This window comes from Numenius arquata, unplaced genomic scaffold (genome assembly GCF_964106895.1).
Source record: "Numenius arquata unplaced genomic scaffold, bNumArq3.hap1.1 HAP1_SCAFFOLD_1678, whole genome shotgun sequence".
NCBI lineage: Eukaryota > Metazoa > Chordata > Aves > Charadriiformes > Scolopacidae > Numenius > Numenius arquata.
This window is the reverse complement of record NW_027415558.1, coordinates 1-12,672: the sequence shown is the minus strand read 5'-3', so window position 1 is coordinate 12,672 and position 12,672 is coordinate 1. Positions and strand designations below refer to the sequence as shown.

At 57.8% G+C, this 12,672-nt stretch overlaps 2 protein-coding genes across 2 annotated transcripts; one reads left to right on the top strand and one right to left on the bottom strand.

Moving 5' to 3' along the window:
* Positions 1 to 3: 3 nt before the first annotated feature.
* Positions 4 to 8,731, top strand: LOC141478790 (sterol regulatory element-binding protein cleavage-activating protein-like; the record flags this gene model as incomplete). Its single annotated transcript, XM_074167768.1, has 11 exons — positions 4 to 227; positions 883 to 1,077; positions 1,691 to 1,892; positions 2,748 to 2,863; positions 2,976 to 3,546; positions 4,835 to 4,920; positions 5,075 to 5,157; positions 6,319 to 6,485; positions 7,052 to 7,132; positions 7,395 to 7,601; positions 8,486 to 8,731. Coding segments are annotated over 11 exons (2,178 nt in total), but the record flags the coding sequence as incomplete, so codon positions are not given.
* A 1,631-nt stretch (positions 8,732 to 10,362) lies between these two features.
* On the bottom strand, positions 10,363 to 12,668 carry LOC141478789 (tyrosine-protein phosphatase non-receptor type 23-like; the record flags this gene model as incomplete). The annotated part of the gene is made up of 7 exons (XM_074167766.1): positions 10,363 to 10,731; positions 10,783 to 10,884; positions 10,982 to 11,095; positions 11,222 to 11,360; positions 11,505 to 11,609; positions 11,898 to 12,082; positions 12,528 to 12,668. Coding segments are annotated over 7 exons (1,155 nt in total), but the record flags the coding sequence as incomplete, so codon positions are not given.
* Between the last annotated feature and the right edge of the window lie 4 nt (positions 12,669 to 12,672).

Sequence of the window (12,672 nt, the reverse complement as noted above, 5' to 3'; positions counted from 1 at the left end):
ATACAGCTGTCGGAAAACCAGACGCAGCAGCGTGAGCAGAAGTCGGGGCTGGAGACAAACCAGCACACTTGGGCCCAGGGACCAGAGGGCAAAGGGAATGGACAGACGGAGCTTGGGACGGAAGCAGAGGTTACCTGGGGAGCGGAGGATGAGGAAATTTGGAGGAAGCTTTCCTTCAGACACTGGCCCTCCCTCTTCAGCTACTACAATATCACTCTGGCCAAAAGGCAAGTGGGCTGGTGTCGAGTGCCACAGGCGCTTTGAATTCCCTATGGAATTGATTCCAAGTGTTTTTCTTTCTTGTGTCCCTCATCCTTCTCAGTTAGATATTTTGTGTTCCATGTTGCTTACTCCAAATGTGTCTTCGGGAGGAGACAAATTCTCCAGGACTGTTTGTCTGAGAATAAGGGTTGTGTTTCTTTCCTGTGCCCTCGGGTGTATTACTTGCTTTTTGTCTTTCTTCACCCTGGAGGTGATGTTTAGAATTTTGTAAAGCAATATATGATCATGGGAATGGTACATGTGAGGAATAGAGACAGCTGAATTGAAGAAACTTCTTGTTGAGATCTTCTGGCCTGTGGTGCACAGGGAACTGGACCAGATCATTGTATCCTTACTTAAATCTGCGTGATCCATTTGATCTCATTGGTAGTTCATTCCACTGTTGGCTCCTAACCTCTTCCACAGAGTTAAAGGTTAAGACCTGGGAAATATCTTCAGGGTAAAATATTTCAAAGGAGGTCTTTAGTTTAGAATACCTGGAAGTACATCCTGAGACCTACCTTGGCTGGTAGTGAGAAGATGGGCTGGGTAACGCATTAAAGCTTTTCTGTCTTTGTGTTTGTTTGTTCCTAAGCTGTTCTCGCCTTTCCAATCCTTCAGATACATAAGCATCCTTCCAGCAATCCCTGTCACGCTCTACCTGAACCCACAAGAGGCCTTAGAAGTGCGGCATCCCCAGGAGGCCAACCGCTACCACCCCTTCTTATCTTCCACCGGTGGGAAGCTGGATGCTGGAGCTCAGCCTGACCAAGCCTCATCCAAGCTGCAGGGACACCAGGACGTCACCCTTTACAAGTAAAAGAGTCCTTGATATACAACCTTCTGACCGTGCCTTAACTCCCTCGGAGACTCGGGATGCTCTTTGGTTCTTCTGGAGGGGAAAAAAAAGGGAAAAAAAAACCAACCTGAACTGTTACTCCTCGCAGCACACGTGGTGCATTATGGGGTTTATCGCTGGGTAACAGGGACAGGAGTTCATTTTTGGGAATAAACGTGGCGATTCAGTAATGCTTTATTGGGCATTAGATCAAACTCTCAGGCAAGCAGGAACCTTCTTTTCCTACCAAGCTCCCAGCTTGCCCTCTGAACCTGCCGTTCTCCTTTGGCTGCGTCCAATGCACTTTATAGTATCCCAATCCCCACCTTTTTCTTGCTGTCTTAATTACTATGTACTTTTCTTATTGAGAAGTCTGAAAATCTTTTGAAATTTATATTTCCCATTAAAAAGTCTTTCATTTTCCAGAAATCACTAGAGTTCGTTAGTTAGTAATTTTGCTCAGCTGAAAAATTTAGACCAGCAAAACATGCAAAACTTTCCCAGTATTTTTCAAGTCTGTTTGTGGACTAGTAATTGGATTTTTTATCTCACCTTCTTTTTGTCTTTGTATCCGTTTGTGTCTCCCACCAGGGTGGCAGCTCTGGGTCTGGCCTCGGGCATTATCCTGGTCCTGCTGCTCTTCTGCCTCTACAGGGTGTTCTGCCCCAAAAACTACGGGCAGAACGGGCTCTCGCACAGCAGGAGGAAGAGGGGGGACCTGCCCTGTGACGATTACGGCTACTCCCCTCCTGAGACCGAGATCGTCCCCTTGGTTCTCAGGGGTCACCTCATGGTAGGTTGGAGGGGAGCAGTCCTTAAAAGAACAATATTCTACTGACACATCTCTCATTTTCTTTATTTTATTTAAATAACAGGCCTCACAAAGGACAGATCAGGTCTGCAGCCTTAGTGTAATGCAGCCATGGAGGCTAACGGCTGGGGAGAATCTTATATATATACATATACATATATATAAGGATATTGTAGCATAAAGTTTCCTGCAGGACTTTTCCATTTCTCCCTGGGACTTGCTCTGAGCTTTTTGCAATCGCTGTTTTTACCTTCTCACTGTAGCCAACTGTTGGCTTTTATTGACTGGGCTGATCCAGCCTTCTTTGCTCTAGATTCCTGATATTTAATGCCTACAGGATCCTTTTTTTCCCTGCTTCCCAAAAGTTACTGTGTAGGTTTGAGCTGTTAAATGTTGTTTCCAGTGCTCATGGCCTTGCATGGAATTGTGCTGCTGCTCAGTTCGCTTGTTTTTCTTGAGGGAAAAGATGTTTCTTCCCATTCTGAGATGACACAAAGCACTCGGGCATCCAGTCAGGTGGAGTTTGCAGTGCTGTGCCGTGTCTCCCAGAGAAGCTGCACCTCTCTGCCTGATCCTACGTCTCTTTGAGCGATACTTTGTCAGAAAAAGGGAAGACAGATGGAGTCTGTTTGATTTGCAGCATCTAGTGCTCATCTAGGACTCTGGGCAGAGATGGACCCATGTTCTCAGAGTATCCATAGGTTGCTAAGCCAGCTACGTAGTTTTGACATAAAATTTATCATCTATATAGTTCCTCAGGCACACACAAGGTGATTGTCAGAGTGCAGAGGCCTCGGTGGTGCTACGTGCTCAGCTGTGCTTCTTCTTCCTTCCCAGGACATCGAATGCCTGGCTAGTGATGGGATGCTGCTTGTCAGCTGCTGCCTGGTGGGCCAGATCCGGGTGTGGGACGCTCAGACCGGCGACTGCCTCACCGTTATTCCCAAACCCAGGTAACTGGGTTCTCTACCACGTCGTTCAACTGGTGCAAACCCCTCGGTGAGAAATCAGAACCTCCGACGGTAGAAGTGGGAGGACTGACCTCCTTTTCTTTCTGCCTTTCAGGTTGCGAAGAGACAGCAGCGGCATTTTTGATTACCAGGAGAGCTGGGATCACAGTCCGGATGGCAAAAATGGTCTGGATGACTCCTTTGAGAACAGTCACCAGCTCAAGAGGATGCTCGGCCCTCCCCAACCTCCGCTTTTCTGCGACCAGCCCGACCTCACCTCTCTCATCGACACGAACTTCTCCGAGCAGGTGAAGGTGGCTGAGTCGGAGACGCGGCTCCGCTCTGTGGGCAATCGCCAGAAGGAGAGCGGCTACGACTTCAGCAGCCTGGTCGGGAAAGTGTACGAAGAGCACAGCTCTTCCAACTGTGTGAACTTCACTGGGCTCTCAGCCCCGCACGGACAGGCTGGATTCTGCGTGGGGGGCGGCAGTCCCCGCTCCCTGGGCTGCGGGAGCGAGGAAGGAGGCTGCGGCGGCCGCAGGAGGAGCCTGGGGGATGAGTCTTTTATGGGATTTGACAAATCATCGCCGCTTCCTTCCTGGGGAGGAGACTTGGAGAGTTCTGTCTGGAGCCTGGACCTCCAAGGGAACCTGATTGTGGCTGGTCGGAGTAACGGGAAGCTGGAGGTGAGGAACAAGGCACTGGGGCCAGCTGCCGGCACTGCGATGGCTTCTGTGCAGAGCTGGTGTCTCAGGGCAGAAATTCCTCTTCTGCACTGAAAATCTCAGTGTTTCAGCTTGGTTCTGCCCCTCTGCTCCACTCTGGGGAGACACCCCTGCGGTGCTGCCCCCAGCTCTGGGGCTCAGCTTTTTGCTTCAAACCCTGTATCGTTCCCAGAGAATTCCTATTCATTGTACTTCATTTCATGATGGACCAGGAACATTACGTTATGACAGGGTGATCTTTAAGCTTCTTCAGTCTTAAAGAGCTGTTATTATTGCGAACTAACTGAAGAATTTTTTTCCTTACACCAAGAACCTCCTTTAAAATGAAATATTTCAACACTCAGGAACCAGGAAAGATGATAAGCAAAGTACTGATCAAACGAGAAGCTGTTTCGAATAGTTTAAAAACTGATTTTAGGTCATAATAGCCACTGTCCTGTAATTCTTTCCTCAAGCCCATCTCCTCAGGGCTGTTCTCCATCCCTCCAACCCCAGCCTGAGCTGAGATGGGGGGTTGCCCCCACCCAGGGGCAGGACTCTGCACTTGGCCTGGTGGAACCTCACGAGATTCACATGGACCCACTTTTCCAGCCTGTCTAGGTCCCTCTGGATGGCATCCTGTCCCTCGGGTGTGTCATAGAATCATGTTTTGGGTTGGAAGGAACCTTGAAGACCAGCCAGTGCCACCCCCTGCCCTGGGCAGGGACACCTCCCACCAGAGCAGGTTGCTCCAAGCCCCCTCCAACCTGGCCTTGAACCCCTCCAGGGATGGGGCAGCCACAGCTTCTCTGGGCAACCTGGGCCAGGCTCTCACCACCCTCACAGCAAAGAAGTTCTTCCCCAGATCTCAGCTCAATCTCCCCTCTTTCAGTGTCAAACCCTTCCCCCTCGTCCTAGGGCTCCCCTCCCTCATCAAGAGTCCCTCCCCGTGGTGTCACCGCACCACTCAGCTGGGTGTCATCTGCGAACTTGCAGAGAGCGCACTCAATCCCGTGTCTATGTCATTGATGAAGATTTTCTTTGAAGAAAATAATTCTATTCATTGTTTCTGCTGTGGAACAAAAGGGTGTTCACCTGAGAGCTCGCTGCTTTGCTTTAAGATAGACTAAGGACACACGGGTGGTGTCATCAGTGGTGCTGGGGGGGCGGGTTGTGGCACAGCACAGGTTTGCTGGGACGTGGATCAACAACTCCTCGATGTACAGGGCTCTTTGGGCAGGATCACGACATTAACCCCTTCTCCTTCCAGGTCTGGGATGCTATTGAGGGGACCCTCCGTTGCAGTAACGATGAAAGTCAATCTGGCATCACCGCCCTCGTCTTCCTCAACAACAGGTAATTGGGTTTGTGCTCGGTGGTGTCCCGCAGGGGGAGGAGAACATGTCGTGTAGACAAGGACCCTGGCCCTGCTTGGGGTCTGGTCTCGGGACTCCTCACCCCACGAGAGCAAGGAAGGGCCTCTCCTCACGTGCCTGCGTTTCCCCCTCAGGATCGTGGCTGCCCGGCTGAACGGCTCCTTAGATTTCTTTTCGCTGGAGACACACACATCCTTGAACCACCTGCAGTTCCGAGGTAAGCGATTGCCCGAGCGTCCTGTGAGCTCTGCCCCGCTGGCTTTCTCCAGTGTTTTCTCCAGGTCCGGAGGCTGAGGGATGTGTTCAGGGTCAGCTCTGCCCTGTACCTCTTTCCTCTCCCGCTTCTCACATATTTTTTCCTTCAGCAGGGTCTGTTCTCACTTGTTTGCACACCACATAGCCCCACACAACCACAGAATCATAAAATTGTCCAGATTGGAAGGGGCCTTTCAGATCGAGTCCAACCATCAACGCAACACTGACAAAACCCACCAGTGACCCATGTCCCTCAGCACCACGTCTGCCCGGCTTTTAGATACCTCCAGGGATGGTGACTCCACCACTGCCCTGGGCAGCCTCTTCCAATGCTGCACAACCCTTTCCAGGAAGACATTTTTTCCCCATATCCATCCTAAACCTCCCCTGGTGCAACTTGAGGCTGTTTCCTCTTGTCCCATCACCTGTTCCTTGGGAGAAGAGACCGACCCCCCCTGGCTATCCCCTCCTTTCAGAGAGTTGTAGAGAGCGAGAAGGTCTCCCCTCAGCCTCCTTTTCTCCAGGCTGGACACCCCCAGCTCCCTCAGCCGCTCCTCACAAGTTCTCCAGACCCTTCTCCTTGGTCTCCAGACCCTTCACCAGCTCCATTGCCCTTCTCTGGACACGCTCCAGCCCCTCAATGTTCTTTCCTGTCTTGAGGGGCCCAAAACTGGACGCAGTCCTTGAGGTGGGGCCTCACCAGTGCCCAGTACAGTGGGACCATCACTGCCCCTGTCCTGCTGGCCACACTGTTCCTGATACAGTCCAGGGTGTTGGTGGCCTTCTTGGCCACTGGGCACACTGCTGGCTCATATTCAGTTGGCTGTCAACCAACAGTGTAGCCTGAGGCTTCAACACAACCACAACACACACAAACTGGTCCGTGGTGGTAACTGGTCTGCCGTGCGGTGGTCCCTTTAGTTCTAGAGTGGTCTGGAGGGGAGAGAAGCTCTGGCCTTACTCCAGGAGAATGGTTGCATTCCTGGAGGGATGCCCTGGGATCCGCAAGCTGTCCTCTTTGGAGGACCAGGTCCAGATTCCTTGAAGTTCAGCATCCAGACATCCCCGATGCCACACCGTTTCCGCTGCAGCGAGGCCTTTACCCTGCATGTCTCGCCCACAGGAGCCCCGAGCAGGAGCAGCATCCCCTCCTCGCCCGTGTTCAGCAGCAGTGACATCGTCACGTGTCAGCTCACCCACACCGTGTCCTGCGCCCACCAGAAGCCCATCACGGCGCTGAAGGCTGCAGCAGGACGGCTGGTCACCGGCAGCCAGGACCACACGCTCAGAGTAAGGCTCCCTCACCTTCCTCCCGGGGTGTGGTGGTGCTTCTCCCTCTTTGTGGGACCTTGTGAGACCCTGTGAGCTTGTCTCCTGCCTGGGTGGGGGGCAAAGCGGAGGTGTCTACGTGCACAGAGGTAGGTGTGTGTCTGGGGTGGGGTGGTTGGTGGTTCCTGGAGGTCCCCGTGTTGTTCATCTGCCTGGATGTGGCCCTTTGGTGGAGCCAGAAGGACAGAGCCCCGTGTGAGCTGTCTTTAAGCAGAGCACGAGATCCTCTCACCTTAGGGCTGGGAGACTTCATCAATGGCAGGGTCTGGGTGCTGGGGTGTCCCCCATCTTCTCCCCGTCCTTTCCCTGCCCTGTCACTGCCCGGCAGCCATCACCCTCCTCTCCTGCCCTTGGCAGCAGCGTGCCCTCACTGTCCTGAATCGGCTCTGACTCTGCCCTGAGAGGGGGGGATGGTGGTGAGGAAGATGAAGTGACGTCTCCTGCTTCGTTAGATAAGGCTCAGGGGGTGTCGTCCTGCAGCGCGGCCGCCCCCACGGACCCTCACATCTGTTCCTCCTGCCCCGCAGGTGTTTCGGCTGGAGGACTCGTGCTGTTTGTTCACGCTGCAGGGTCACTCGGGAGCCATCACCGCTGTGTACATCGACCAGGTAGGGCGCAGCTGGGTCTGCGCCTCAGAAAGTGTCCCTATATCTGGCTGCTGAGCCACTAAACTCCAGCTGAGCTTTCCCGACCCTTGTTCCTGTGACCTCCTGCAGCCTGGGAGCGTCCCCGGAGCACGGGACGTGCTTCCTTAGGGAACTGGCCTGTGTCTTGAGGGGCTCCTTGTGTCCATGGCACCGCGGAGCCCCGGGGTGGGATGGAAAAGACACCGCTGAGGTTCCTGATGTGGCTTTGCCCGTGTCCTTGCAGACCATGGTGTTGGCCAGCGGCGGCCAGGACGGTGCCATCTGCCTTTGGGACGTGCTGACGGGGAGCAAGGTCAGCCACATGTACGCCCACCGAGGGGACGTCACTTCCCTCACCTGCACCACCTCCTGCGTCATCAGCAGCGGCTTGGATGACATCATCAGCATCTGGGACCGCAGCTCCGGGATCAAGCTCTATTCTATCCAGCAGGTTGGTAGCCAGGGAAGGGTTACGGGTGCTTCTGTGGACCCCTCCAAAGCCCGTAGCCACCTCTGCTGGGCTTGTAATTCTGAAGGGAGCCCTGCTGAAACTCCACACGCTTTGGAAAACTTCCCTTTTTGTGCAAAAGCTCAGAAAAATACCAAATCTGTTGCTTGGCCAGATGGCATCGTCCCGCTGCGGGGCTCTGTGGCCCCGTTCCAGCCTGTCTGGGGCTGGGCTGGCAGAGGGGCTGCAGCCAAGTGGCCACTTGCCCACCACAGCCTCCTGCCACGGGCTTCTTCCCAAAATCCATCCCAAAACTATCGCTCTCCAAACTGGGTTTGTAGTTTCGGAAGCCGACGTCGGTTCATTCACAGCGCCGGGTGCGTGGGGGGATTTCTCTTTCCACCAGAGCTCTCTGTGTGATTTTTATACACATTTGACATCATTATTATAATATCGGTACCTCCTGCCTGTATGGGATTGGTCAGTAATTTACATACGATGACACCATCAAGGGATGACACGCTCAAGGGAAGGGTCTTCACCTGGACAAGGGTCTTCTTGACCCATGGGCGTGATTTTTAGTGTTAGAATGAAGGTAATTCAGCTCAGGACACTCAGAATTTTCACTTTCCTGCCGAGTTGGCGTAAACTTCTCCGAACGTGTAGATTTTACCATCCTCGAGGTCCTTACCCTCAGTGTGCCTCCTCGAGAAGGGTACGAAACCTGCCTCCCTCGATTAGGAGTTCTTTTCATTAGCTCAGGCTTGATAAACTGGAGGAGAGACTCCTCGTTATTCGTGAGAATGCACGTTAAGGCCTTTCAGCACTTAATTACTAATAACATCTCAAGGCTGTATTTTGAATAACGGCCTTGTCGTTGGGTGCAGGAGATGGGCTGCGGCGCCAGCCTGGGCGTCATCTCCGACAACCTGCTGGTGACGGGGGGCCAGGGCTGCGTCTCCTTCTGGGACATCGGCTACGGCGACCTCCTCCAGACCGTCTACCTGGGGAAGAGCAACGAGTCGCAGCCCGCCCGGCAGATCCTGGTGCTGGAGAACGCCGCCATCGTCTGCAACTTCGGCAGCGAGCTCAGCCTGGTCTACGTGCCCTCAGTGCTGGAGAAGTTGGACTGAGGAGGAGGAGGAGGAGGAGCCAGGGGCTGAGCAAAGAAGGTGGGAATGGGGCACCCCGGACCCCTTCCCCGTGACGAGGGGGTGGGTGAAGAGATGGGGACACCAGCTCCGTTGCCTGTGTCACCTCCCCTCCTCCTAAACTGGACTCTGTCACCCAATGCTCTGCGGGGCCCGAGCCTTCCTCTTCGCCCCCGTTTTCAGCATCTGGGGCTCCCCGGATGGTCCCCCCGGGGGCTGTGGGGACGGGACTCTGGCACCCTGCTGGGGATGGGGCAGGCGGTGGGGACAACGCGTGGTGGCGGTGGCTTCCTGGGGTGACAGAGCGATGGCAGCAGCCACTGGAGGAGAGTCGGTGCCTTGCGCGCGCCTGGGGGCACCGAGACCAGCGCGGCAGCGAGCCCCGGAGCAGCCGGGGGGTCACCAGCCCTCGGGGAGGCCGGAGTCCCCGGGGAGGGACGGGGCTGAGCCCCCCCCAAGGGGGCACTGGGCTTCAGCCTCCGCGTGCCTTAGAGCGCGGGCAGGGCCCCAGCCCGGGGGGGGGGCTCCGTGCCGTGGCGGTCCCTGCCCTATTTATTTATATGCTGTATATATTTATTTATTCTGGCAGGAGAGCGCGGGGGCTCCACCAACCCACCATGGCCGACCCGCCCCCCCCCCCGCCCCAGCTTCCTCCTCCTCTGCTCCCTTTGCAGCAATAGCACCTTCCTCCTCCTCATCCTCCTCTTCCTCTTCCCGCTGAGGGGCCAGAGGAGGCTTTTCTCAGGTTGGGAGGGGGTGGGCAGCCCTTGCCCCCATCCTCCCTGCGGGAAAAGGGGAGAAGGTCCCTTTGGGGCAAGGGGGGGGGGAGGGGAGGGCTGGGGGTGTCTCCCCCCAGGGCCGACCCCTTCCTCCAGCGCTCCCTTCCCTCAAGGAAACGCCGATGACGTCTGTTAATTGAACCCTGGTGATTGTAGGGGCAGGTGGGGAGATGTGTGTCCGTCCCCCCCCCAAGGGACTCGAGGCCGGGGTACTCCCTGGGGAGGCACAGGGAAGCCCTCCCCCGCCCCCCCCCCCCAGTGTCATCGTCCCCCCCCCCTCCGCCCCGGGTGGCCTTAGCCCAGCTGTACGCTTTGTACTGTACAGGGGATGCTTTTTGTACCGGATCGTGTTTTATAACGTGTACGAGGACACCGCCATTAAACGGAACTAACCCGAGCCTGGCTGCGCCGCTGCCCCCCCGCCTCCGCCCCCCCCCCCCCCAGCCCACCTTCACAGCCCCCCCCCCCCAGGGCCTGAGACACCCCCCCCCACGCCAGCTGCAGATCAAACTCTCTTTATTTTAGTAGCAAAGAGCTGAAAAAAAAAATCAGTTCTAACTGGAGTCAAAGAACGTGGCGACCGCCAACGTTACACCTGTACAAAGCGGGGGGGGGACACGCAAGAACCCCCCCCCCCCACTCCCCCCACAATGCCCCCTACCCCCTTGGGATCCCCCAACCACCTCTGGCTGGGGAGGTGGGGGGTGCTCCCCTCCCAAACAGGGGGTACCCGGGGAGAGCAGCACCTGCGGGGGGGGGGGATTCGGGCTGTAGTGCTGGGTCTGGTGGGGGCACAGGGAAGGGGGGGGGGGATCCCCACCACCCCCCCCAACCTCACGCCTTGTTGAGTGTCCAGAGGGGGTCGAGCATGCTGAGGGGGTCGTCGCTGGGCCGGGGCCCCCGCAGCCCCTCGCCCGTCTGCGGCTGCAGGAAGTTCTGCTTGTTCATCCGCTGCTTGCCCTTGAGGGAGGCGTCCAGGGTGAAGGCCTCGGGTGTCAGGGAGGCCAGGAGCTCCAGCGAGGAAGAGGAGGGGGCGGTGGTGGCGGGGGGGGCCGCCGGCTGCCCCCCAGGGGGCTCGGGGCTCTCCGACAGGTGGTTGCTGCTCTCAGGCTCGGCGGGGGGCACGGGGGGCTCGGGGAGGGGCGGCCCCGGCGGGGAGGGCTCGGGGGGACCCACGCCATCCGTCACGCCATCGGGCAGCGCCTCCGCCTCGGTGACATCGGGCGGGGGGACAGGATCGGGCTCCCCGCTGACCCCCACCGGTTTGATGCTCAGCTTGGCGATGGTGGCCTGGATGGAGCTGATGGGCATGTCCCCACCCAGGACCAGATCCTGGGGGTCCTGGTGGAAGTAGAGCTGTGGGAGAGAGACACCCCGCCCCCCCACATCGTGAGCCCCATGGGTGGTGCACACCCCCTATGGCCCCCTCCCTCTCCCCTAAGACCTTACCCACCTTGGGGGAGGCACTGTTGGTGGCCTTGGGGACAGCGGGGGCACCCACGCCGTGGCGGTGCAGGACCTGCTCGGCGTGCAGCAGGACGGCCTCGTAGCAGAACTTGAGGTGGAGCTGCAGGGAGGAGAAAGAGGAGGGCAGGGTGAGCCCCCCGATAGGCCGTGGCCACCCCCAAAAGCCCCAGGAGGGGGGGGGAACTCCAGTTCCCTCCCCAGGTGTCATCCCACCACCACCAACTACCTTCTCCTGCAGCATGTGCTTGCGCTGCTGCCGCATCCGCTTCACCAGCGGGGCCGGGTCGGGGATCCCGTTACCGGCCTCCACCTCCTGCATGGCCGCGTAGAGCAGGCAGAAGGCCCCGGTGCGGCCCACCCCGGAGCTGCGGAGAGATCAACCCCCCCACACCCCCCCCAAAAAAAAAAACAACACAGTGAGAGGCCGGGGCGGGGGGGGGTACCCCATAGCCCCCAACCACCCACCTCCCCCCCCACCCCCAGGGGACCCCTCCCCAAGCCCTGCTCACCTGCAGTGCACCACCACGGGGGTGTGGAGCGGGCGCTGGTGCAGGTAGTGGCCGTGAACCTCCTGGATGAAGCGCAGGAGGCTCCCCTTGCTGTCGGGCAGGCCCCTGCGGGGGGGGGGCACACACACACACATTTTAGGGGGGGAGACACTCATTTTAGGGGAGGGGGGACACTCATTTGGGGAGGGGGACACTCATTTGGGGAGGGGGACACTTGTTGGGGGCAGAGGTCCTGGTCTCACCACCCTCCCAGGAGGGATGAGACCCTCCCCATGCCAAGGCTGAGGTTCCCCCCGCCCAACAGAGGAGGAACAGTCCCATGGGATGCCAGCTGGACCCCCCCCCGCCAACTCCCCCCACACCCAGTAGCCTCCCAGTTCCCCAGTGTCCTACAGCTCGGGCCAGGAGGTGAACTGGAGGTGGACGACGGTGCGCTTGAGGCTCTGGTCGCGGTACTGCAGCGTGATCATCCTCTCCACGTGGGTGGGGGTCACCTTCAGGCTGGTGAGGACCAGGGTGATGGGTCCCTGCACCATGGGCTGGCCCCGCTCCGGGGGGAAGTACCGCAGCACCTTCTGCTGCGGGGAAGGAAGGGGGACACGCCGTCAGGAGCTGGGACACCCCACCCAGGGCCACCACCTCCCCCTGGGACCCTGGAGATGCCACACGGTGACACCAGCACATGAAGAGAGGCTACTGCCACCATCTCATCCCTGCTGGCCACAGCGAGTCCCACCCAGCTCCACCACCTCTCCCTGGGATGCTCCTGTCCCTCCCTGGTCCCCATCAGGGGCTGGAGATACCACCTGGTGTCAGCAGCACACGAGGAGAAGCCGAGGGATGCCACCATCCCATCCCTGGTGGCCACACCAAACCCCACCCAGCTCCACCACCTCTCCCAGGACCCCAGAGATGGCACACGGTGACACCAGCACACGAGGTGAGGCCGAGGGATGCCACTGTCCCATCCCTGGTGGCCACGGCGAGTCCCACCCCACCCAGCTCCACCAGGGAAGGGTCTACCTTGTCCAGCTCCTGCTCCGACACCAGCATGACGATGACAGAGACCTTCTGCTCGTAGATCATCAGCCAGAAGTCAGCGGCGGTGCCCAGCAGGGGCGCCTGGGTGGCGATGATGGTGGGGCAGTAGGGCGAGAGGTCCTCCACC